The sequence below is a fragment of the Cajanus cajan genome, chromosome 3 (assembly GCF_000230855.2).
Source record: "Cajanus cajan strain Asha chromosome 3, NIPB_CcT2T_4, whole genome shotgun sequence".
NCBI classification, from domain to species: domain Eukaryota; kingdom Viridiplantae; phylum Streptophyta; class Magnoliopsida; order Fabales; family Fabaceae; genus Cajanus; species Cajanus cajan.
The window spans coordinates 74,905,921-74,929,664 of record NC_138519.1 but is presented as its reverse complement, the minus strand read 5'-3'; the positions used below and the strand labels follow the sequence as shown (position 1 = coordinate 74,929,664).

The 23,744-nt window shown below is 33.5% G+C and overlaps 2 protein-coding genes across 4 annotated transcripts; one reads left to right on the top strand and one right to left on the bottom strand.

Annotated features, from left to right (window-relative positions):
- Positions 1-1,006: 1,006 nt before the first annotated feature.
- LOC109805392 (putative metal-nicotianamine transporter YSL7) lies at positions 1,007-7,012 on the top strand. 2 transcript variants are annotated; one of them, XM_020367448.3, is made up of 6 exons: positions 1,007-1,591; positions 3,838-4,001; positions 4,217-4,314; positions 4,402-4,536; positions 4,821-5,010; positions 5,717-7,012. In XM_020367448.3, the coding sequence occupies exons 1-6, from the start codon at positions 1,234-1,236 to the stop codon at positions 6,800-6,802; spliced, it is 2,031 nt and encodes a 676-aa protein (XP_020223037.1). In that variant the 5' UTR covers positions 1,007-1,233; the 3' UTR covers positions 6,803-7,012. The 2 variants fall into 2 exon arrangements, with proteins under 2 accessions (XP_020223037.1, XP_029128669.1); XM_029272836.2 differs by lacking the exon at positions 1,007-1,591 and adding an exon at positions 2,058-2,151.
- Positions 7,013-7,507: 495 nt separating this feature from the next.
- LOC109805638 (lysine-specific demethylase JMJ26) lies at positions 7,508-21,879 on the bottom strand. 2 transcript variants are annotated; one of them, XM_020367809.3, is made up of 11 exons: positions 21,158-21,877; positions 20,217-20,316; positions 19,983-20,115; positions 19,440-19,503; positions 18,610-19,342; positions 17,263-17,592; positions 9,582-10,355; positions 8,979-9,051; positions 8,811-8,896; positions 8,505-8,624; positions 7,508-7,731 (listed from the first exon to the last, which is right to left on the bottom strand). In XM_020367809.3, exons 1-11 carry the CDS (start codon positions 21,802-21,804, stop codon positions 7,654-7,656), a joined length of 3,138 nt encoding a protein of 1,045 aa, XP_020223398.2. In that variant the 5' UTR covers positions 21,805-21,877; the 3' UTR covers positions 7,508-7,653. The 2 variants fall into 2 exon arrangements, 1 of the variants encoding a protein (XP_020223398.2); XR_002240330.3 differs by lacking the exon at positions 8,979-9,051 and having other exon boundaries at positions 7,713-7,731; positions 21,158-21,879.
- Between the last annotated feature and the right edge of the window lie 1,865 nt (positions 21,880-23,744).

Sequence of the window (23,744 nt, the reverse complement as noted above, 5' to 3'; positions counted from 1 at the left end):
TATATATATATATATATATATATATATATATATATATATATTTGATACTTATGATTTTTTTTTAATTTTTACAGCTATTTGATGGTTAAGATAGGAAATATTTCCTCTAGTTGTTATTATAAAACCTAAAATTTTGAATTGATTTGGTATTTTTTTTTATAAGACTCAATCCATTATTTCTAAAACATTAATTTTGACTTTACAAAATTATCATTATTAAATGCATTTTTAAATTCAATAAATAAATTAAATTCATTTAATGTATGTCTCTTAAAATATAAGTAATCTCCTATTTTTGTTCTTAGAATGCAAAAATTTGAAAACATATAACGTCTAATTAATTTAGGGACAGTTTTGGAAAGAAGAAGTAAAATTTTAAAGCATATTTATTAATCATAACCAAAAAACCTAAATTTTTGTAATCTTGATAAATTTATCATTTGGGTCTTATAATAAAGATTGAGAGGAATATAAAAGTTGGGTTAATTATATGATAAAGGGTATTTGACAATGGTGACAATAATCTACTAATAGTAATAGTAAAGGTGCTAGTAATAAATGTAATGATGGTGGTGACAAAATTTTTAATAATAATAGTAACAATGATAATAATAGAAATAACTATGATGATAGAAGTATGTGATAATTTTATTTGTAAATTTTTAATCTAAATTATTTGTTTTAATTTAAATGTTAAATTGAACATTTTTATTCTCATATAAAATGACATTTTCACATTATACACTCCCTATCAGCATAGTTCTAAAATTAGTACACAAATAATTATTTCTTAAATTTATTTTTGAACCTTTGCACAACTAAGAATAGATTTTAAATTTTAAAATGCAAGTAAACAAAAATTGCCTTTATCATTTCAAAATAATTGTCGCGTAAAATTTTTGTACAATAATCGAGGGAATATTTAAATACTCTTAATTATAACAAAATACAATTACCTTTGATTAATTACACTTTATTAATCTATTTTCATAGGTATTAAAAAATAAACAATAATGATAATAATAAGTTTGACGCCTCCTAAAATTTTTAAATAATGGATAACTAAATTAAATATTACTTATGATAAACTCCATGGTATATATAAGAACAAAACACTTTTAATGTTTTATATTATTATTATTATTATAAAAAAAAGAATAGGAAAAAAAAAAAAAAAAAGGTGAAGGAAGGTGAGGAGAATTGTGAAAGAGAGATCTGAGAGTTAGAAAGAAAATGGGTTTGCAGAATGGCGACTTAGAGAAGGAGGAGGAGGAGGTAACGGAAGCAACATCAGGGGAGAAGGCGTTTGAGGGGAAGGCGGTGCCACGATGGGAGAAACAAATAACTGTGAGAGCAATGGTAGTGAGTCTAGTGTTGGCAGTGTTGTTCACGTTCATCGTCATGAAGCTCAATTTAACGACGGGAATTATTCCCTCGCTAAACATATCAGCAGGCTTGTTAGGGTTCTTTTTCGTCAAGATGTGGACAAAATTGGTCGCTAAAGCTGGAATCATAACGCAACCATTTACTCGTCAGGAGAACACAGTTATTCAGACATGTGTTGTCTCAGCCAGTGGCATTGCCTTCAGCGGTAATTTCATTTCTTTCTCTCTTGCATCCATCCTACCTATTCAATCAAATTCTCTTTTTCAGTTTTCTTTTATTCAATGAGACATTCAAGGTCGCTACCTAGTTTGGAAATCTTCAAAACGGGAAATGAAAAATGCAAGTCACGTTCATATATTCGTGAAACCGTTACGTACGTGATAGATCTCATCAAGATCTTCTTCTAGCATCATAAAAGCTTGGTGCAAGTATTTTAGGCCTTGTTTTAACTCAAACTAATTAGGGTTTTATTTTACTAATTAGTGTTAAACTTTGATGTTGGCCTTTATTAATTTGATCGTTTAGTAAAAGTGAAATTTTAAGTTTGATCGGAAAAAGTCTCAAACAACACGTAGAATTTTTTTTTTTTTTTTTAAATTAATGTATGTATTTTTTGTTAATATAGTTTTTTATATTAAAATTAGTTTAATTTGTGGGTTACTGGATTTTAGGATGGCGGTTGCATGCATCTTGTGAATATCAAGGGCAATGATATTCATTCACGCTCATTTTGGAGTGAATTGAGGTGAAAATAGAAATAATAAGGTAATGTGATGCAGAAGTGAGATGAAAGAAAAGAGTGAATCTATGATGAGAAATATTTAATGAGAAAATTAATATGGACGTCTTGATATATAAATATCTCGTTATCATTCTATTTTTATAATATATTTCTTATATTATATCATGTTGTATTACTTTGTTTAGTTTGTTATATTTTTATTTTTACTTCTATTTCTTCTCTCCTTTTATTTTTCTTTTTCTAAATATATATTAGCAAGTCAGTGTTTGTAAATCATTTTTCATGTTGGAATTGTTGTCACATTTTATTTTTAATTTAATAATTATTTTTTATATTATGTTGTATGTGTTGTGTTGTGCTGCCTGGGGTCAGAAAAATCTACCTCTTGACCTTTTCGAAAAGTGGAAAGTGGAAAGGACAAACACCTCTTTCATCTTATATTATATTATATGCCTTGCGTACGTGCTTCTTTAAGTATTTTAATTTATTTTAAAAATAATTAAAATACAATCTTCAATTAAAATATAAATATTTTTTTATATTTTCATTGAATCATGAATAATTATGTATTAAACTTATTGACTTTTATAATAATCATTTTAAACGTTATATATGAAATTATTTCTATTTATTTGATAGTGTAAAAGTCTTTATATTTTGTACATAGAAATTAAATTCTTATTTTAAACTATAATCATTTTTAAAAAAATATTTTATTTAGTTATTACTATCTCACTTAAATACTGAAATAAATTTATAATTATATTTTAACTTTTTCTAATGGGAGGAAAAGTATTTTATATTCGGACGACAGACATTATTCCAATCTAATTCAGAAATAATAATATGCATGTTTAAAATATAAAATACGGAGTATTTTATAAGGACGGTCCAGTACTTCACCTTTGATAAACTTGGCCATATATGCGTATTGAGATTTTTCATGTCTCACTTTCCATGATATTAAAGTAGAAATAACTAAATTGAGATGCGTAAAACAAGAGAGAATTCAAGTTTTCAAATTACTTTTCTGTCATGTTAATTTATAATTAAATCTTCCCTTATATATATATGTTGACTAATAAAATTTGACCTGCTACAACTCCATGCCCTTTCAAGATTATGAAATGATAATCACAAACGTGACATCTTCATTGAGATGAATTGGAAGTATATCTAATTTGGAGAATAAAATTGTAATTCTAACCAAAGAATAATAATATTAACTGTACCTAAAGAAGAACTGCGTTGAAGTAACTAACCACGTTATGATTAGATACTTAAACACAGTTCTTCTAACTTTATCACTAAATAACTAATCATGTTGTCAATAAAACAATACATCTTGTAACTTTATGGTTCTTTTAAAACTTTGCATGCATGCACTTTGCTACGAAGTTTACAAGACATTCTTACCATTTTTAAACACATTTTTTCCAGTTTATTAAATTATGATTTAAATCTTTGGAGTTTTAGTATCTTAGAATTAATAACTACTTTTTGCTATTAGGGTTGTAAGAATTTTTGAAGTTGTATATTAGTCTACCCATCTTTCCCGCCAAGCTGAATAGTGTTGTATCTACTACCTTTATTAGGTTTTACATTGATTTGAGAAGAATACTATGCTGAAATTGTAGGCAATGCTCTGATTGCAATTATGATGGAATGAAGCTTCTTTTGTTGTTGACTGGATTTGCTTGAATATATAGGTGGTTTTGGTAACTACATCTTTGCAATGAGTTCAGAAATTGCAAAACAATCTCCAGAAGATAGCACTAAGCAGAATATTAAGGAACCAGGTTTAGGATGGATGATAGCATTTGTATCTGTCGTTAGTTTTCTTGGCCTTTTTTCAGTGGTTCCACTTCGGAAGGTATAAAAATCTGACGACACCAAGTGATGAACAATGTATTCACGGAAAAATATATGATCAAAGAATTAGTTTTACCATCATTCATTAATTATAACCAGAGCCATTATAATATAGGATAAAGTTATAATTTCAATGTCTAATTTTAAATTTGCTTGCATGCCATTTAGTTCTTGTGCATGTTAAATTCTACTTTTCCTTTTAATGTTCGTTTTTAGATTATGATCGTAGACTTCAAATTGACATATCCTAGTGGTACTGCAACTGCCCATCTTATCAATAGTTTTCATACAACAGAGGGTGCCAAATTAGCTAGGTAAGGATTCGTGCCTTTGTTATTGCATAAGCTTCTTTCTCTTTATAAATATATCAATAAGATGCTTTCAATTCTTGTCTATTTTAGGAAGCAAGTATATGTGCTTGGAAAGTTCTTCTCCGTTAGCTTTTTATGGGGTTTCTTCCAATGGTTTTACGGTGCTAGTGATGGATGTGGATTTAAAAGCTTCCCTACATTTGGTCTAGAAGCCTATGAAAAACAGTATGTGACTCACTATATATTATTTGAATAAAGAAAAAAATCAATATGTGAAATAAAATTAGAAAAAGAACTTGAAGGGTATCTATTATTACATTATAACATATAAAATTGGAGGCACTAACTTGATTTTACTTAAATCCTTAAAAGGAGAAACAGAAAATTATGTCATTTACCTCTTTTATTTTAATAATAAATCAAATAAAAATATTAAAATTCAGTATTTATTATAAGTTTTGTGTATGTATTTTAGTTCCTTTTCTATCAATTATTTATCTACATAACAGGTTCTTCTTCGACTTTTCGACTACATATGTGGGGGTTGGGATGATATGCCCATATATAATCAATATATCTCTTTTGGTTGGTGGAATTATCTCTTGGGCTATCATGTGGCCTCTCATTGAAGATAGAAAAGGAGATTGGTACTCTGCAGAGCTCAAGCAAAATAGTTTGCATGGCCTTCAAGGTTACAAAGTAAGTTGTTTTTTACAATTAAAAAATTCAAAAGCTGTGTTTCATTGTGATCAAAGTTACATGGATAATATTCCAAGAATTGACTAAGAACATTTGCTACTACAATAAATATTCAAATTATTTGCAAAAATGAACTTTCTTGATTAAAATATCAACAAATTGGTCATGAGTTATTGATAAACAATCATTTTATACGTAGTTTTCGTGTTCAGTAATCACTCTCTCAAACAAGATAGAAATTTGTAGACACACAAGTAATTCAATCACTAGGGCCTTATGTTATACTCATAATTAGGATTGTATTGTTTATTTTGTAATTTGACAATTTTAGTTATTTGCATTGAAAGTTATTTTGTGCTTTCTTTAAGTTATTTTAGAAAAACAATTACTTGAATCTTTCCAACTTTTTGAGAAAGCATTTTTACAAAAAAAAAATAATAATAAAACTTATTTCCTGACATGCATATAGTTTGAATTAACACTATGAAACTAACTTTGTTAAAGTTGTGGCAGATTATAATACAAGTATTAAGAGGGTAATGAGACCCTTGAAAACATCTAGTGATGAATAAGTTGGACAAAATTAGTACATTTAGTATCAATAATATGACACTAAAGTATCATCCTATTGTTAAGTAAATGGTATGGTAGCTAATTGAATAACATATCCTCATGTTGATTATAATAATGTACCTTTTAACAACAGGTTTTCATAGCAATAGCAATGATTCTTGGTGACGGCTTATACAACTTTATCAAGGTTCTTGGTCGTACTATTTTTGGTCTGTATAACCAATTTTCAAAAAAAAACTTGGACACATCTAGTGACTCACCTTCGTCGCTTTCATATGATGATCGGTGTAGAATTGATATGTTCCTCAGAGACCAAATTCCTGCCTGGTTTGCTATTGGTGGTTATGTTATTATTGCAATAATTTCTGTTGTTGTTGTTCCCTGCATCTTCCACCAGCTCAAATGGTATTATATTGTTGTGATTTATGTGATTGCACCAGCATTAGCATTTTGTAATGCCTATGGGTGTGGACTAACAGACTGGTCTCTGGCATCCACTTATGGAAAATTGGCCATCTTCACAATCGGTGCATGGGCAGGGGCCGCTCATGGTGGTATTCTTGCTGGTTTGGCTGCATGTGGAGTTATGATGAATATTGTGTCCACAGCATCTGATCTGATGCAGGACTTCAAAACAGGTTACATGACATTAGCTTCACCAAGGTCCATGTTTGTGAGCCAAGTTTTTGGAACAATCATGGGATGCGTTATATCTCCTTGTGTTTTCTGGCTTTTTTATAAGGCCTTTGGAAACCTTGGAGTCCCTGGCTCACAATATCCTGCCCCTTACGCTATTGTTTACCGTAATATGTCAATATTGGGAGTAGATGGCTTCTCATCTCTGCCAAAATATTGTCTACTCCTTTGTAGTGCGTTCTTTATAGCAGCAATAATTATTAATCTTATTCGAGATTTGGTTGGAGAAAAGTGGGCCAAATTTATTCCTGTTCCTATGGCTATGGCAATACCCTTTTATATTGGAAGTTATTTTGCCATTGATATGTGTGTGGGAAGCTTGATCTTATTTGTTTGGAAGAAGGTTGACAGGGTTAAGGCTGATACATTTGGATCAGCTGTAGCTTCTGGTTTGATTTGTGGGGATGGGATTTGGACACTTCCCAGCTCATTTCTGGCTCTGGCAGGAGTGAAGCCACCTATCTGCATGAAATTTTTGTCCAGAAAGGTAAATGCAAAGGTGGATGGATTCTTAGGATCTTGAGGCCACCCTGTTAATTTTATGTATCTTTTTGTTTGAAGATATACATTAATTTTAGCAACTTTTTAGCTAGATACTCTTACGTCAGTCAACCCCTCCGATGTTTAGATGTTACTGTGTATGGACCAGACCTACTTTTATCGGTTTCATTTTGTGAATTAACATGAATATGAAGTGTTTCAACACGTACAGAACATATTTTTGCACCAAAAATAGCACAATAAAATTTTCAAATTATTGCCAGCATTGAACATCACTATTATCAGTTAGTTTAAGGCGTATTACCCTCCTATTATATATGCTCTAATAAAAAAATTCACCAATAATTCAGCTTTAAAGAATAACGGTAATAAAACCCAAATTCGATTAAGATAAAATCTTAATTTAGTGAAATAAACTGTACTGTTGCAAAGTCCATGAAATTAATTGGATAATTGTATGTTTATTTATCAGATTTAACGATACCATTTATCTTAGTACTCGAACAAAAAGCTTTTCAACCTTAAATATTTATATCTGGTTAGAACTTAAAAACCAATTTCTTGTGACAGAATCTGCACCTTAAAGAGTGTAGAAAAACCTATCAAGATTTAAAAGGGAAAAAAAAACTCAATTCTCCAGATTCAATAATTATTAGAAGGTCCAAAATCCATATTCATATACACTTAAATGACAATGATCAAGCCAAACGAGAATCTGGAGTTGCGCTTTCATTAATAAAAGATACGAACACTCATTTATCGCCTTCAAACCACCGTCTAACAAGTTCAAAGTTTAATTAGCAGAGTTTAATGTGTAAGTAGATAAGATATACATATCGACCTAATTATGTACATGTACTACGGAATTACATGTTAATTTCTACTCTTCGAGCTGCTCCGCTCTAAATGGTCTGCAGCCTCGCTTAATGCATGGAGACACATTTTCTTCACCTATAGCACACAGAAATTAAAAGAAAAAAGACAATATTGGTTACCATACCATTTTTATGACACGAATAAGGGAGAGATCATATACACAACAATGCCAACTATTCAAATTAGCCCAGATGTATGGTTTATGGATGTGAACGATAGATACCCATGTTAAGCGAGAAACAGAGTTGCTGTAACTACTATACTTCAATTATACTAATCAATGTAGTGAGGTACATGAACATGACAACTTGACACAGATTAGTCGTAGAAGTAAAACTGCACAATACAAAAATTTGCCCGCACTTTGCAAATAAATCTGTTCGAACAGTGCCCACTTTTAATAGCATCAATTATATTTGTTGCTTTTTCATTCTTGAATGTGATTAAAATCAAGTTGTAATAATGACAGAACCGATTGATTGGTATTATAACTACAGTCACAATTACTAGAACTATATTTGGACAAAAATAAAATTACAACCCATGCCCCATTAAATTGGTCCAAATGCAGTATGCAGTAGAAACAACTTCAAAACCATGTAGTTTTTCTATATAACCTATCAAATCCAGATATCCTTTTATCAAGGTTGACTCATGCTACCCAGAAAGCCATACTTATTCTATATCATGACGATCATAGTTTAAGTGGCCAAATAGATTGGCACAACATAATGAGGGGAAAATTATACATACATATACATATACATACATACATATATATATATATATATATATATATATATATATATATATAAGTCTAGAGTGATACATGCTATAAGAATGCATACCCCAAGTCTGTCTTCGTTTGCTTTATGGCTTGATGGAAGAGTACGAAATTCGTTGGTCAGACGAATACATTCTTGGATATTTTCAGGGGAGACAAAGTCTAGAGCAACCTTTATGCACGACTGCCAAAAACCATCAATACAATGTTAATGTCAATAACATTACAACTAAAAAGTAATTAACATGGAAAAGGGAAGACAGGCATGCATTTGTTGTTGATAGGCATGGTTTGAAAGACCCACATCAATTAGTAACAGCGCAAAATAGAATCAAGACATAAATGGACATAATTTAGAATTGGAACACACCTTTAAGTTTCTAACTTGATGGGGACACCCGGCAGGTATAAAAACAGCCTCACCAAGGTTTTGTATAAAAGTCCAAGGTTCAACTCCTGTAACAGGACCCTCGAATGCATAAATGGGAAGATGGTGAAATTCTATCTAAGACAAAATAAATATAGATAAAGAACTAACCAAATTCTTCTTTGAGTTTCCTTTTATGATAAGAATTCAGATAAAAAACTTGATCATGAATGGGGTGAAAAACCTATGCCATAAGATGAAGATATAAAATAACAATCAAGATAGTTTAAGACTAGGATAAAACCTATTCTATAAGATGAAGATATAACATAACAATATATATTGATCTCAATATTAGTTACATTTAACAGAAGTGAATATAAATGCAATTTCCTAACAAAAACACTATACATGCAATTTCCTAACAAATATGCAGTTTCCAATGAAAATATTCAAATAAAACTAATACTTGAATTGAATCTCAAAATTAAGAAAGACTCATATTTGATGACAACTCCCCCTCCCAAGAGAAAATTGATACATATTTTTTATTTAAACAAAGCATTAGTATTTTGAGATATTGTCAATTATTAATTAAAAAAAATCAAGAGCAGAGTAGAATAGAATTTTCTTTTCTTTTAGTATAGAAGAATATCTTGATTCAAAAGGTATATTAAGAAAAAGACTTAATTGAAAAGAAAAAATAAATAAATAAGAGTAAACTATTCAAAATCAAAACCTGACCAGCATTATTTTCAAAAATTATGTAATTACCTGATCCACTTGAGAACAATGGAGATGCCTGAATTCCCTACAATGCTTCCTAAGGTATTCTTCAAGCTTGCACACGTCTTGCCTCCGAAAAATATCCCAGACAGCACCTCCCTCGGCAAATTCTTGTCCAATGTGCATATTTACAGAGTCCACAGGATGACTAATACATCCAGCATCTTGTTGCTGCACCTCCTCCGTTGAAGTATGCCCAATGGAAAAAACAGTATTAAATTTTTTCACATCCCCAACATTTTCCGCCTTCCAATCCTTTTTCCCTATTTGAAACTTGGTACTCGTAGCATATAATTCTGACTTCATATCAAAATCATGTGGTGATTTAACTACATTTTCCCTCACAATAATTGCATTCCCTTCTTCAGAGTTTATCATTTCACCGGTTTCCTTTTCCAATGAATTTCCTGAATTTGCTCCTATTTTGTTAGTAATCTCATCTTGCACTTCTTTTCTTCTCCTATTTTGTGAAGTACAATCATTTGTTAGTTTAACAGTGGCATGCTTTCTGCCGGGCCCATCATTATCCATTCTTGACATTTGGATAAGGGAAGACCCATTAAGAACTGACAAGTCATCAGCTGCCTGCAATGAAATATTATCTTCTGATATGGATTTGCACTTCACTGTAGAATTATCATTCTGCAAAACCTTAAAAAGTTCACTTAGGTCTTCAGCAGCATATTTTTGTTTCAACGTCTCTATTTTGGTAAGATGTTGAGAAGTGAAGGTCACCTCTTCAGTATGTGTCAAAATATTTACCTAGAAAATAAAAAATAAAATAAAATCAGATGTCTAAAAGCTGGAATTTAATCTAATAGTTGCAAATAATAATTAAAATAAATTATTTAAATCAATCACACAATAGATGCATACTTGACAACAAAACCTACGTCCTCTAACACTATCTATGGATAACACAGCTAACATTCATCAGTTCATTGAGCTAATTCAAGCCAAATTCAGCCTTGAACATTAAACACGTATTAGAAGATTTTTTTATATCCTATAGTGGTTGATGCTGTTTGAAGCTTTCCAAAGGCTGTTTTAATTCATCTGGAGTGTTTAGAGTTGTTATTGTATCATTTGTATGGTTTCATCGCTGGTGATTTTTCCAGAGGCCATATTTCTGGTGGCAATTTTAAATTGCACCTGTAACTTCTTCCAGTGGTGCCTTTTTGTTCCCTTGTAGCATCTTCCTAGCGGTGTCTCTGATGGTGATACAACATTTCAATTAAATTTTGGGCTAATGGGGGCTATACATCATTCCTATCATGCTATATTTGTTGGGCTATCTTTCTAGAAGTGCTCATTTGCTACATAGTTTCTCCAACAGTATGATGGATGTAGAGTTAAAGAGTCCATTATAAAACTTATTTTCTGCTATGTGTTATGTACAGTGAATCACCGATTTAATCGCTGAAATTATAACGGTCAGTTAAATTGGTCCCTCAAGTTAACAAAATGGCAAAACTGGGTCCCTGAAATTGTAAATTGTCTATCAACTTGGTCCCTTTGTTATCTAGTGTCATCTAACAGTCAAAAAGATCAAGTTAACAGGTACGTGCCTGGGTCATAGCAAACTAAGCACACATGTGGATGTCATGTCACAAGGATGAAAATGACCAAAACATAGGTAGAATAATAATCAATTTTCCCTTTCCCGGCATCTTTGTTTCCATTAGCTTCACATCTTTTGATTTATCCAGTGAGGAAATCTCACCACAGTAGCCCCAGAAACCAAGTTATACCAAGCATGCATGATTAAAGAAATGTGACTTGCTGAGGTTTACAAAGATGACGCTCACAATCAAGTAGCAGGGGCGGGGGGAGAGAACCACAAATGAAAGATGGTAGAGAGGCACCACACAAGGTGATGATTTTGTTCACTCAATGGCTAAGATTGCTCCTCCTTTGTTGGTCATTAGACAAAGGGAAGAGACATTGTGATGTGGCAGTCACATGTCTACCCAGATGACTATCACACATGCACTTAATTTGTCAACTCACTTAGTATTTTTAACTACATTAGATGACACCAACTAATAGAGGGATTAAATTAATTGACGATATACAGTTTTAGAGACCATTTTGTTAATTTCAAGGAACAGTTTATCTGATTCTTACAATTTCCAAACTAAATTGGTGATTCACTATGCTTTATAAAAAGATGAGGGGATTTTCTTCCTGCACCATTCATTTTTTGTTTTGCACTCATCAACTATAGTTGCAGAAATGATATTTTCCTAAATCCCAGACTTTCATCAGATGTGGTGACTATCCATAGTTGCAGCTATCATGTTCTTCACTTGTTCTTCAGTTCAGTTGGATTGGGCCTTGGCAGAAACATTCATATTTTTTTATATTCCAGAATACATTTTTCCTATTCTGGAACAAATTCTCCGAACACATTTTTTACTCTGTATTAGGTTTTCTGGAAGACAATTTTAATATTCCAGAATGAGTGTTTCGAAATACATTTAACATTTTGAATTGGGTGTGCATTTTTAACATTCCAAAATGGCTGTCCTGGAATACATTTAACATTCTGGATTGAGTGATCTATAACACATTTTTAACCATTCGGATTGAGTGTTCTGGAGAGATTAAAGAAAGGATAGTTTAGGAATTTTTAAAAAATAACAGGCGTATGTATTGAATGAAGGGTGTTGGAAGAAAATTCCAAAGATGTGAGTTAGACAGAGCTCTTAAGCATGCTAAGTTGAGAACAATTGGGCTTGGTTAGGTATTTTAGGATAACCCCTAAAACCAACTCAAAGGTGGGGGCTTAGTCCCACTCACTCCCACATCAACTAGAAATATAGCTCAAGTAAAGCTTATAAAGCTTAGACAATTCTCACCTAACAAGCTGGTTTTTTGAGGTTTAGTTAGACCGTAGGGCAAAATCCTAAGAATTAGCTTGCCAACTAATCTTTTATATCTCCCCTTGTCAGCAGAAGTGTCTTCTTTACAAACTGTGTAATCAGCTTGACATTGTTTATACCCATGTGAGATAATGAGCTTTGCAAATATGTCAAACCAAGCATGAGGTGACTGTTTTTTCCGGTATAAAAGCTTCTTAGTTTCACATATCATTCATTTGTTGGAGTTTTCTTGGCCTCATGACATCCATGAATGCATCTTCTTCTAGATCACCATGGCTTTTTTTCATGTAAAGTTGATGAAGTGGCCATTGATTTCTACCTTTCAATGCTTCCATCTGCATTGTATTTGACTATAAATAACCACTTGCAACCCATGAGTCTTTATCATTGAGGTAGTTTTGAGTGTCCAGGTCCCATTGCCTTTTGGTGCACTGATTTCTTCTTCCACTGCACACTTCCATGCAAGAATCTTTAGTGCCTCTTCGATAGAGTTGGGAACTTGTGTGCTGTCGAGAGTAGACACATATACAATGTATGAAGTTAGTAGCTATTCGCAGGCAACACAATTTTTAATAGGGTAAGTGATGCATGATCGAACACCCTTTCTCGAAGCAATGGGTTGACTTAAATCATCAACAATGAGACCAGAATCATGATTTGAAAGATCTATACCTGTGTAAATTCCAGCAAGATGGGGTGTGCTAGAATATTATAATTCCTATTGTTTCGAATTCAAGCAAGTTATTACTTATTAGGCTGGACTTAGCTATTTGTACGCTAGTATGTGACCTAGAATAATTATTATAAAATAGATGAATTAGGCCAGAATTTAATGTTTATGTCGTATACCTTGTATTATCACACTCATGTCATTATGAGTGCGATGTGGTATGATAGACAGTCAAAATTAGAATAATAGAATTCCTATAGTTTTAGGAGTATCAAGCTTGGTTTGAACTAGTTGTAATACACTAGTGCATGACCAGTGATTCCAGAGTATTAGTAGAAATAAGTATATAAGATGAGTATATCATATACATTGTATTATCCACTCATAAGTCATAATATATTAACATCACTCAGACCTCTTCTCAGATGTCCCATCTAATCCCTTTTTCCTTTATTTCATTTGGTACACAGTTTAATGAACGGGGAGGTTTCCCCATAATTTCAACAAAAATATTCTAAAATGGATGATGAAACCCTTTTAATTCAAACAACAAATTGTCAACCATCACATTGCAATGTAGAGAATATATGATACTACTACCTTAAGATGATTGGTCATCAAAAAGCTCCATCGAATACACAATTGATCATTCTTCTTTCAATATGCATATGCGTAGCCTGCACCAGTACCTCTTCTTCATATTTGCATAAGAATGTAATTCATTTACTTGCACACACAAGAAACAGCAACAAATACGTCAAAAGATGACCAAGCAGCAATAATTGTCGTTAGGCAGTGAAGCACAAAGAAGATTAGTTCAAACTTCAAAGTACATGAATTGGTCAAGGTTCTCAAATCGAGTAGTTTGTTCAAGAACTTGTGATAACTTGTTTTGAGAAAGTAAGCCTTCAGAAAGAAGATAATATTTATGAACAATGCAACCCTTATTTCTGCATTGTGATAAGAAGCTTGGGAGAACCATACCACAGAAGCTAGCCATTGTAACTGGAGAGCCTAAGGCCTTATAAGCCCCACACTTTCCATACTTCCAGTGTGGAAACCCAAGTCCTATACCTTGCAATTGGATCCTAAGTCTTAGCATCCTACCATGCTCCATAGTCCAGGTATCCATGCAGATTGGTCATGCACCACACAACTTAAGTGTGGTTAAAAGCTCTGATACCAATTGATAAGAACTTTGGGACTAGAGAGAACCACACCACACCACAAAAGCTAGTCCTGGTAGTTGGAGAGCTTGAGGCCATATAATAAACTCTGCACTAAAATTCCATGCTTCTAAAGTGGGACTCAAGTCCCATATACGTTGCATTTGGATCATAACACATAGCAATGCAGCCTACTTTCTTTGGAAAAAGCCTGTTGGAACTTCTACAAGCAACGGGTGAGCTCCACTTTAGAGCAGCTTGTGTTGGTTTGATTCAAAAGTTTTTGGCTAAAGCAAGGACAACAAAATTCTGGCAGTTGCAATATATGTTATTCCTTGGTGCATTTAGATGGAGAAGAATGCATGCATCTTCAAGGGTGTCTCATCACTTGCACTTACATTTGCTTTTGGACCAGGCCATATTCTGTTTGGCCCATATTTTTCAAAGGGTGCGGCCATCTCCAATATGAAAAGGGAATGAACAGTCCTGCAGTATTCCCAGTCCTCTACATTCAAACTATTACCAGTTTTAACTGCAAGTTGTGATGGGATTCTCGGGCCCAAAATCAGAACAGAGCATGAAATGAATAAAGTGCTGGACTTGAGTCCAAAAAGGCCTATAATATGGAGGGTGTACACCTGAAGAAAGAAAATAAGGTCAGGGGAGAGTTAGTGACGGGGCTAGTAGTGCACAAGGTGATATTCTGTTATCCAGCAGAAATTTAGTAGCAGGCGGGGAGGCGAGAAAGGATTCAGTTTTGGGCATTTCGCATTGCAACAGCCAGGAGAGTATCTCTCTAGGAGTCCTAGGCTCTGGTTTATGCATTTTTCCTTTCTTTTTAACAGCTCTAGCAGCTCCTTTTACATTGAATAATACAACTTGACCAGAACTATTTCTGTGTCTCTATCAGGTATGAAGTGGAAATGAATATAGATCACGAGAATTGACAGAGTCAGAGCTACTATGACTTGAAACAAATCAGCAAGTCCATCAATTGTGATAACTACCTCACTAGTGGCAAATTATATTATTGGCTTAGATGCAAACCAGGTTTGCCTCCATGCTTTCAACAACACTTCTTAGCAGCTCTACTTTACCTAATATATACCAGCATGCCCAGAGTTTACAATGAAGCATTTTGGCAGAAATATAACATTAAATTATTCATGTATATTTCCCTGACAGCTTAAGCTTATGGGATAGTCAGTTCAAGACATGGTATCAAGGTCTCCACAACCTAGTGATCTAGAGTTCAAAACTCATTGCTCCCATTCTTCTAATAAAAATGTTTAATTTCAACACACTTCAAGCCCAATGGGCACTTGCATGAAGGGACATGTTAGAAATAAAATATAAAATCATTCATATCTCTTCCCCTGACAACTTGATTGTTAATGACACCCTCAAGCCCACTCTCAGAACACATGGACAAAATAACTTCATTGCCTAACATTATCAGGAAATGGAGTTGCACAGTTTGAACAGATCCCCAATTAAAAAGATGTATAGCAGAAGTGATATGGGTGAGCAAAGGGGAATAGAACTTAGGCAGTTCCAGTGTTGCACAAAGCTGAGTCAGAAATAGACTGTTGGAGATCCTAATTGATCAGGGAAAGGAACAACATATATCAGATGGATGGGGGAGAGAAAGTGCCAGGTTAAGATGATTCTAGAATATAATTTGTAACAGAAAATCAGATCTCTTGAACATCTTGGAGTGGAGAGAGCTTCGTTCTGCTTTTCCTTCTTCTAGATTCAGTAATGACATTGATTCAGATTTAGAGAAACAAATCTTCAAACAGATAGTGTCAACTACATGGATCAAACACCACCATAATGTCCTATTGTAAATTATCAGTATAAAAGTATTGACCTCTCAATCCTTTTTAATGGTTTTGCCTATCATTTTTCCCATCTCATTACTAAAGCTTCCACAAATCTCCTCTGCAGATGCTTAAATCACATAATGCAAGCTTCTAGCATCTTTTGTAGCATAGGTGTTAACCTAACTTTCTATCTGGTGTGCTTATTCCTAATTATCTCGTCACTAGTCCACTTATCAAATGCAATATCGTCTTTTAGTTTACTGTCTCCGCATTTTACCACCCAACATTCAATTTCATACAACATCACTAGTCTTAAAGCTATGCAACATTGTCTACTCATCCAATGCAACATTGTCATTTTTTAATTTACTATCTCCACATTTTACCACCCAACATTCAATTTCACACAACATCAAGCTATAGAGTAAAAATTTCCACTTAACCTTGGTCAATATAGCTTTCTCTCATAGATAACACCTAAAGCATTTCATATTTTCATTTCTTCTACTTCTACCTGCTTGAATCATAGGTATTACCCCAAGATGCCTAAATCGGGTGACCTGTGGCACAGTATGATCTCCTATTTTCATCACTAAGCTAGGAATGGTGTTCCTCTTACAAGGCTCACATTCCATAAAAAGAGAAATCTTCATTCAATAAAAATTCCTCCATTTCAATAATTTCTATGATTTTTTATCCAGTTCCAATTAGATAATCACCATTAGGGGTCAACTTATATATTTATATAACTGATAGCACTTGCTCCAAACAACTGTTGAGAAAAGGATTCTGTGGTGCTTGTCTGGGTGCGTGTGTGTGTGTGTGTCAGCCTCGTGATTGTCACTGGTTATAAAATTGGCTTTTAAAGGACCAAATGACTAGTTAGAGTCAACACTAAAATTGGAGGAGATACTATGAAAACATTAACCACAAATTCTATCATGCCAAGTAATGACCTTAAGACCACCAACCTATATACAAAAGCAAGTCCCTTTGCTAAAAAGAACTATGAACTTTATTAAAAATAGTGCATTCACAACTTCAGATTTTGGTTCATTTGTGTTTAATATAAACTGAGAAATTATTTTCTAACCAGAGCTCTACTGAATGAATTTTACATACCGCATCTGACATGTCACAATGAAGCTTGGTCACCGAATCTCCACGTAAAAGCTCTTCAGCAAAGCCATATGCTATATATGTCTTTGGCCCCAAATCAGGTTTCAAAGACTCTTCTGGTAGCTTTGTGGCCAAGTTAAGAAAACCACTGCGAGGATGCGTATACTCTTTGTAGGGTAAGGCACTAATAAACTCCATACCATGACGCGGTAACCTCTGCTCAAATAGATTAGATGGAGGCCAATCTTTGAGCTTGAGCATCTCTGGCCAGGAGTCACGATGAGCACGGCCCTCTGAGTATCCCTTGAAAAATTGATGGATATTTATTTCAACCTGAATGTTCACAAGGCTTAATAAAAATATTGCACGTTACCAGTTTAAATTACAATGATAAGCAAACACACATGATGCTTACTGAACAATTAAAGAGACTAGATCTGGCAGAAAAAAAGGCCTGCTTACTTTAAGAAAATGTTGACTATTTTCATTTTCTTTTTTCACTTGCAATTACAAAAATGTCACCTTTTTTCATTTCATTTTATAATAGGAAAGAGTGGAAAACAACTTTTTATTAGGTAAATTTGAACTAATAACAATAACTAATTTTTGTTGATACTTTATGCAATTTTATTAAGAAAATTTTAAATTTCTAACTCAGGATTTTATATAATGGAAAGAATGACAACCAACCTACCTAACTTCATACATAGTCCTTGTTTGTTTTAATTTTAAAGTTAAATTCAATTCTTACATAAGTTCAGATTAATGTTTAGGCACACATCTCAATCACATTGAATGGTTCAAAACCAATTCTACCAAACACCAAACCAAACGGGCATATAATCTATTTGTATAGTCATTAATTGGCTACAAAGTTCTCATATTTTAAAGATTTTTTTGTGACAATGGTGGCAGCAAAGATCTATAGTATACAATGAGACTTTTTAAATATATACAGTAAATAGTAAATGCCAAAATCTAGAGTATCCTTTTTTGTGGGATAAAAGAATTTATTAAAGAAAAAAGGAAAATATAAAAAATAAAAGGATACAATTTTTTTTCTTAAATCAACAAAAATTAAGAATTCTTTTCAAGTTGCAGAAGCAGCAAAGCACTAAAGGGGGAAAGGGAATGTATATGCACGTAAGAGCTTTCACATTCCTCCAGATCAAACAAACAACAAAACCAGAGCAAAACAAACCTTGAACAGAATCTACCTTGTAATCATATATATAAATGCCTCATGCATTAGCTCCAAAATAGACCAAAAACATATAATTAGGAACCTCTATTAAAATACATTAAAAAAAAAAAAAAAAGTAAGCATCCAAAATATATAATATGACTGACCTCACACCAATCTAGGCAGTCAATTGCTTTCACATTCAAATGTTTGGAACCATGATAAGTCAACTCACGCATTGCACGCCACATTACCATTGGCTCCCAGCTCAAGCCAGAGGTTAATTCAAGAGCATCCCTAACAATAACGGGCTCTCCCTTAATCCAATGGCCCTGGAAATGTTCCAGATCCCCACATTTAACATCACTAGCTGAAGGACAGTACAAATAGTTGTCACTTGAGCCTTCTCGTGCAGCAGCTTGTCGCAACTTGTCATTGATGGAGTCAATTTCATCAAGAGATTTGAAGCAAGAATTGCACCGTGCAGGAACTGTGGGCATACCTTCTAGTCCATGTACTTTGATTAATCTTTTCACTTTTTCCCTTAACTTTGAAATCCAATTTTGAGGAAATATACACTTCAGCTCAAGATATTCATATCCACAACCATCATTATCCTCTGGTGAACAGGGGATCGCACCATTTTTCATAGCCCTCCACAAATACTTTGGTCTCACAGGGCTTGACTCAAGACAAATGTCTGATGATTCTTTGTTGCATGACTGCAGATCTAAAGGCTCTCCATTATGCGAATGAGCATTAGAAGCATCAATACACTGCTCAACTAATTCCCCTGGCAAGAAATTGCCACGAATTTCCCGGCAACAAGTAAGGCAAAGATCATATGAACAATTCGGACAGCTCCTATGAAAATCAATAATAGAGGTTTTGCAATTGTTGCTGCATATGATCACCAGTAGCATTGGGTAATGACAATGAGGTAAAAACACAGCAACATACGTTAAGTAAAATAAAATGATTTTGAAAAGAAACTAACCAATAAATACGTTCATATTTGGAACAGTCGATTTGGACAACTTCTACATCGGGAAGCAGTAACCCTGCCATTAAAGCAACAAATTAATAGATATACTGGCATTGCATGTAATATAACAATCAGCTAAACTACTATAGATTAAATTAAAAATCTACAAAATATGCTTGCATGTGTACACATTCTATCTCCTCAGTCTCTACAGATAAATTAGCTAGTCACAATACAAGAAACTTAGGGTTACAACTTACAAGACAAGTGTAAATTTGTAGTTGAGATATAATGAATAAATAAAAATAACATAGTATCCAGACCATCCCCCCCCCCCAACACACACACACACATATACACAACAATCAATAACAGTGATCATAATAAGACCAATCTTTAATTACTAATAGCAACTGATGCCAGTCTTGCTGTTATAAAATCAATATTTCAGGCATCATCAATTATCAAATAAAAAAACACTTTTATAAATACAGGCTTACATCAACATGATATTTATGTTGTAGTGAAGCTAGGACCAATATAACTATTACATACCTTTACTCTTTGCTTCCATCTCCATTTCCAACTGCTGCTCATGATTAAATTGTTCCAGAAAAGGATACAATGCTCGCAACAAATGCTTCAAATGTTGAATCTTTTCATCTTCATTTTGAGGCACTCCAGAAACCTTAAGTACATAGTCAGTCAATCACACTATACTTGTTTCTCACATAAGATAAGAGAAAGCCTGAAATGAAGAGATGGCATATCCATTTTGCAAGTACTTACCGTATTTACATCTTTTCTACGTAAACATGCCTTGCAGTTACAATTACCTCGACAATATGGACAAGATTCAGCTATTTCCTCCTTGGACATTTGTGGATACCTGTATTAATCAAAAGAGACAAATTTTACAGGGAGGAATGGGAGAGTAAATGTTCCCGTTTCAAGCAGAAAATTTTCAATGAGAAATAAAAGTCCAATTTACTATTCTTGTAATGGAAAACATCTAACACACACTTGAACTTCTAGAAACTTGCAACATGCTTCCTCGCAAGACACGAGAGAAAATTCCAAACCATACATTCCAGATATTTAAATTGACACCTTATTTGCAATAAAAGCCTCAATGTTTCTACCATGTTCGATTTTCTTTTCAGTTTGCTTTAGCTATATATCATTGCCCAATATCATACTAAAATACATTTAGCCAGTGTTTGGTTCCACATTGAAGGGCTGAATACGCACATAAATGACAAAAAAATTCAGAAGCTATACATTAAACATGGTTTTGACATGATTATGGTCCTGCACCGATGTAGAACCAAACACACTTACGCAAGATGGCATAATATACATGACAAATCATATTTAGCATGTTCGGATTTGCGTTGAGGGAGAATGGATTCATATCTCTCCCAAAGCTACTCTCAAAAGCTTCGGCGTCAGTGTAGCGTACAGAAACCCATAGTAGCAGACCAAAATCCTAGACTGAGTTGCTATAATCAGCTCACACAAACACAGTTCAAAGTTTAATGGCTTAAAACATATCGCTCATTAACAAATGAACACCGTAAGGCATAGAAGCATGCATCCTAATCCTATTACCACATTCCACAAAACAACACATTAAAAATCAAATAAACTGAATACAATTTCAAGTCCTCGAGCAGCTTCTCATGCAAGAAAACAAAGGAACATAAGGAAACGAAGGTTCGAAGCGATACCATCTCCGAATGCATGGGACGCAAAATCGTTTGCAACAGTTCCGATTCCGACAGTGAACAACGGTCCTATCACTCTTCTGGCACTGATGACACATTCGAGACTCGGAGACAGAGGCTTTCTGCTTCGCGTCGTTGAACTTCCAGGAAGAAGAAGAAGACGACTTCGTCCTCGCGGTTTTCACCGGTTTTCCTTCGTCGGTGTCGAAATCATCATCCATTAGAATAAGCGCTTGCTTGATCTTCTCTCTGCTCCTAGTTTTCCGGTCTGGTAACGGCACCACTTCCTCGTTCGGAGACTTCCGCTCTCGTTCTCGTTCCGCTTCGAATTTCACCTTCTTCGTTTTGGCTTTCTCCGGAACAGTCGCTTCGTCTGGTTCGCGAAGCCTCTTCGAATTGTTCTTCTTATTCTTCTCATTGTCTATTTGCGGTGAAGAAGTGGAAGCCTTAGGTTTGGTTTGTTCAACGTGAGAGTACCTGGCTCTGGAGGAAAGGAAATGGTGCTCGCAGTAGAGCTGGTCGTGAATCCTCCAGTGGCGGCACCGCCATGACCTGCCGTCGCGCCGCCGGCATCGGAGGTCGCCCGGCGGCTCTATTCTCGGAGGTTTCTTCTCGCTCTCGCTCTCGCTTTCACTCTCACTCCGCGGCATCACTCTCACCACTTTTCTGATTTATTATTATTGTTATTACTATTATTATTACTACGTGCTGTCCTTTTGGAATTGAGAAGAATGGCGTTGAGAGCTTTTAAATAAGAGCTACGGTTTCCGAAATTTTGTCCCAATTATAGTCCGAAAAATTAATAAATTTATTATAAAATAATTCTTTAATTTAATATTTTATAATTTAAAATATTATTTTATTCATTCGAAATGAATTTTTTGTATTAAGTTTAAGCGTGATGTGTAAGCTCACCCTTAGGAACATTGAATTGAGTATGTTGAAAGGACTAATAGATTAATAGATGTGATTAGAGGACTCAGGAGTTAAATTTTTTTTAGTGAGCTAATTGAAAAAGATTGGTAGAGGTATAGATAGCCCTTCACGCTTGAAAGTTGATGATGCTTTGAGATTCAAAGATAGAATCTATGTGCTTAGTAATCTCGAATTAAGGAAGATGATCTTAGAAGAAGGACATAAAAGTACTTTTAGTATTTATTTAGGATATACTAAAATGTATCAGAGTTGTGCAGCGGAAGCATGGCTTAAGGAGAAAAGAGAAGTAGAGGAATTTGGATACTAGTATATAGTATGCCAAAAGTTTGAGGTGAAACACTAGAGTCTTTAATATTTTTACAGTCTTTAGACGTCCTAATTTGGAAATAAGATTCTGTATCCATGGACTTAGTTGTAGTTAGTATAGAAGTAGAAAAATAAAAATATGATGTGTGAATAGGCTTGCAATAATCTGTACTATATATATAGGTAAGAAAAGTGACTACGCGCGTTTTGTAAAATATTGTAATAATAAGTACTTATGATATGGTATAATGTATAATATTATCATACATGTGTTCTTTTAGCTATGTCTATATATATATATATATATATATATATATATATATATATATATATATATATATATATATATATATACATATATTATTGAGGTTAATATTAATACAATTAGGCCTTACATTATTGAGAACGGGTCGTTCTGGTTTCGGAACGGGCCGTTCTGCTTTTTGGGAACGGGCTGTTCCGATTTTAGAACGGGTCGTTTCAGTTCAAAAATTTGCGTACATTTGAAAGATTCGGAACGGGCCGTTCCAAATTCAGTACGGCCGTTCCGGGTGCGTCAGATTGCCTATAAATAGGAGGCAGGGGGCTGTGAAAAATCATACAGCCAGAAGTGGAAATTTAGAGAGAGAAAGAGAAAGAGAGAGAGAGAAAGAGAAAGAGAAAGAAAGAGGGAAAGAAAGAGGGAATCCAGAGGGGGGAGGTTCTGCTCAAGTTTTAGCTCCTAGGTAAGGGGGAGGAGAACCTTATCTCTTTAAAATTTTATCTACTACTATTTTTATTTATTTGTTATTTTTTATGCATATTTATTTAGTGGGGTGTCCCTAACCTCATTTATTTGCTTAACCTTTGATTATTTTTGTCTATAATAATTATTAAGGTGTTCATATTTTATATTGTTTGATTATTTTATAATGATTGTCATTTTTATTTATATAAGTGATATTCTTAATATATTCTTTTTTACGTAAATATATTTATTGTAAATATATTGATAATCAACTATGATATAGTTGTGATATCTTGGACTCGTTTTGTTGTTATTTCTTCACGTATTTATGAAGATAAATATTGTTCTATGGCCATAGAAGATAAAGTTTAAATTATTTGTAGCTGGAGGTTTGACCTTGGAGATTTAAATGAGTAAAGAATGAAGGTGAAATATCCTATTGTTGGTTAAGGTGAAATATCTTTTTATTGATTGATATTTTGATGATGCTCATTTATCCTGACTAGTCACTACAAGTATAATTCAAATTTTATTGTATCATGAAAATCTAATATATGAGTTGTATATATATTTATATTTATATATATACATATATATATGTTTAATATTGATTATAAATAA